The sequence below is a fragment of the Labrus mixtus genome, chromosome 5 (assembly GCF_963584025.1).
Source record: "Labrus mixtus chromosome 5, fLabMix1.1, whole genome shotgun sequence".
NCBI lineage: Eukaryota > Metazoa > Chordata > Actinopteri > Labriformes > Labridae > Labrus > Labrus mixtus.
In genome coordinates, this window is record NC_083616.1 from 27,369,000 (window position 1) to 27,372,492 (window position 3,493).

Consider the following 3,493-nt stretch of genomic DNA (forward strand, 5'->3'; position numbering starts at 1 on the left):
CAGTATGACCTCATCCCAACGTGGCACCTCTCTCTGTGAGGTCATGAAGGAGCGGGATACATAATGTGTAAGTGTACTTTAATCACTAGAATAACAGTTCAGTCTGCAGTTATGTAATCTGAAGCTGCAGCCGCTCCACGCTGACTCACTCAGCTCCCGACAGATTTTATTACTCAGGAAATTAAAAAAATGAAAAGTGAAAAAAAAAAAAAAAAAAACTGAAAGTGAGGAAAGTTTCCATCACTGTCTGCAGAAATGTTCCCATAATGAGTCTGAAATCTCAAACATCCCAGTGGAGCCTGCAGGTCAGAGCTCTGCCGGCCAATCAGCTTCTTCCAAACCAAACTGGGATAAATATGTCTTCATGGAGCTCCGTTATGTAACGCAGCTGGAGTTTACAAGGGCACAGTCATTGTCTCTAATGAAGAGGGGCGCTTGATCAAGAGTTCACTTGTGTTTCCCGTCTTCTTTATGATCAGAATGTTTCAGGTTTCAGCTTTTGGTTTGCAGGTTAAACTGATTTTAGATGCAGAAATTATGCATCTGCATGAAGTGTGCAATCCTCTATGCTATAATATCCTATAATCCTCTATGAGAAATATTTAGTGTTGGAAAAATAAGAAAATAGTTGCCTTATTTGTTTGAGGTTTGCTTTGTTTGTGTGCAAAGAGTTGCAGAATCGTTCAGAATAAAACTTGTTTGTTACAATTTTTAGAAACAAACACCTTTCTTTAGATATATTTGCATGTAGTAGTATTACCTTTTCCCCATTAGTGATTGAGTATTTAAAGCATGCAAGTGATGCAAGTGATGCAAACTTCTGAATTACGTGAATATGTGTCAAAGAAAATATCCACAAGATGTTCAAAGAGTCAGAAAAGCACAGGAAATCATTTTGTGCACACGAGTGAAGAGGCAGGAAACAGGAACTTCTTTTAGAATTTTTTTTTATTTAAAATATTAATTAATAAATAGCAAATAATGAAATAAATAGCTAAATAAGACATTTAAACATCAGACAGTGTCAGTGTCAGTTGGCTGGCCTGCAGGAGAGACAGGTTTCATGATTTAACATCATGTGTTCCTGCAGGCCTGTGAGTGCAGTTTGAGTCTGTAAAGTACAGAAAAGTTCAAGTTTTCATGAGTTCAAGTTTCATCTTTTGTAGTGTTCACAGTTCTGTAGTTCAGTTTCTTTCTTTCTTTGTCGTCTTCCTTCAACACTGTGTCCTCCTCCACTATGAGGGGGACATGCTGGCAAGGAGAAGCCGACGCATGGAGCTTCCTCCCCGGCCACACTGCTCTTCTCGAGCAGCTACTCCGGATCAGCTCCAGCAGGGTTCATTTTTCTTTTAAACCCGGAGGCCCACACTTGAGGCAGTTTACAGTTCAATCGGTCCCGGGACGCTTAGTTGTCGCTGCCCAGTCTGTGGTAGACCAGCAGGGCCACCATGTAGCTCTTCCCGGCGCTCTGCTTGTAGGACCCCCGGCAGCTCTCGGTGTCCTCCGCGGGCTCTGGGCAGGCGGTGCTCGGGATGATGTGTTCGCTGGATGAAGCCTGTTCCTGGCAGCTTGTTTGAGAAGCCAGCTCGGAGCCGGTGCTGAGCTCTGACATCCGCATCTGCTCCTCGGCACACTGGAATGGGAAGCCCTGGTAGTCGCTGACCGGGCTCTCTGCGTTGTTGAGCGGCGTGTCTGCCCACGGCTCCTCGGTGTAGATTTGCCACAGCACCACCAGGCACAGGATGACCAGCCAGCGCTTGGCCTGGTTCTTCTCCGGTGGTGGAAGGTGCATGCGGACTTTAGCGGGGTACATAACCCGGGTGCAGCGCTTCTTTGGCCGGATTGGCACGTAGGAGCGCACGGCGGTGGCCTGAGGCGTTATCCGCTCGAAGGTGAACACCTCCGGCTGCGTGCTGCGGGTCGCCGACCTGGGGAAGGCGAAGCTCTCCGTCTGAACCGTCATGGTTACACTGTTTGTCCGTGAGTACATTTTCTGTAAGTTTTTCTGTCGCTTTTCTCTCGAGTTTCTCTCTTCGAGCTCTCTTGGAGTTAGTCAGAAAGTCAGATATGCTTGACACGGCGCAGCGCTCACTTTTTATATCTTCCAGCTCAGGTTGTGTTTTTTCTTTAGAGACGCCCATACACAGCAGGCCACTCCCTGAAGCTGAGCACCTTGTTGCTCAAGTTCGAAAAACCGAAATTTGCATATTTTCTCCGTTTGAATCCGCCGACCAGGACCGGAGAGGTCTAGCAGCGGCGGAGATGAGTCATCCGAGGGTTTGGTGAAATAATTACTCAAAGTTATGTGAGAACCAGACCAATTAAATTACCTGCAGTCATCAAAATGTTCTTAAAACTACCAACAGAGCATCAGGAAAGCATGAAAAGGTCTAATTTAATCACTAACCAGCTATAATAAATATACTGAAGACTACAGAGAAGACAGAGCCACGTGCGTCAAAAAGAATCAGGAGGAATTTCTTTATTTAGCACTTTGATGTTATTCTAAAAAACAAAACACAAACAACAACCTTAAGTACTTTATTTATCTTTTCTTGAACATGGCTTTAATATTTGTTAATATTAATAAAGGACTCTGAATATATAGCTGCAGCAGAAGAGCCAGTTTATTTAGTCAGAAAAATATATATTTATAAAAAATGTTTAGCTTCCTGGTGAGTTTATTTATAGAGTAAAAGCCTGCTGAAGGTCAAACAACAAATCAGGGTTTTAAACTTAAAGTTACAGGTTATGTAAAATGCGACGGCTCTAAATATTTCTGAATAAATCTAAATCTAAAACAATGATTTAATTAAATGTTTGTTTTATTTGTACACACTTTCTTGATCCCTGAGGGGAAATTCTGGTTTAATACTCTGTTATTTAAAGACTGTAAACACCACAGAGGGAACAACATGTGTCTCATGTTTCAGATGGAAACTTCCTGCACTTTTCAACTAAGATGTTTTTTTTTATTACACACAGGTTTAACACTGAAATCAAACTCAAACATTTGAGGAAGTGATTAAAAAGAGATCGAATGACCTGCTGTTTCCTTTGAGCTGCAGCCGGATGTGTAGCACGTAATGAAGATGATGTAAAAAGTATGAATACAGAGAAAATACAGAAGTAGATTTAGATCAGTGTGATATGTGGTTTTCATGTGGAAACATCCTAAAGCTGGACACACACACACACACACACACACACACAGACACACACTCACACTCACACACACACACACACACACTCACACGCACACACACACACACAGACACAGATACAGATACACAGATTTCATGCCAGGAAGTAAAATGAGAGCTTGATCTAAAATAACAAGTATAACAGTTAAATACACGCTCAGCTCAAAGTGTGTAAAGAAAATCACACTAACATTAGTCTTGGAAAAGAGAATTTAAACGCAGGTGTCATGATGTGACAATCTGACAAATGCTTGTATTCAATGTGAGAGTTTGTGACTAAAGGCACAGTA

The 3,493-nt window shown here is 42.3% G+C and overlaps 1 protein-coding gene across 1 annotated transcript; it reads right to left on the minus strand.

The window, feature by feature from the left end:
• Window positions 1-930: 930 nt before the first annotated feature.
• Window positions 931-2,099, minus strand: ier3 (immediate early response 3). Its single transcript, XM_061039178.1, has one exon. The coding sequence runs from the start codon at window positions 1,988-1,990 to the stop codon at window positions 1,406-1,408; it is 585 nt and encodes a 194-aa protein (XP_060895161.1). The 5' UTR covers window positions 1,991-2,099; the 3' UTR covers window positions 931-1,405.
• Between the last annotated feature and the right edge of the window lie 1,394 nt (window positions 2,100-3,493).

Bases quoted from the DNA above. Each gene is read 5' to 3' on its own strand.
- ier3 (XM_061039178.1), bottom strand. From the start codon at position 1,990: ATGTACTCACGGACAAACAGTGTAACCATGACGGTTCAGACGGAGAGC.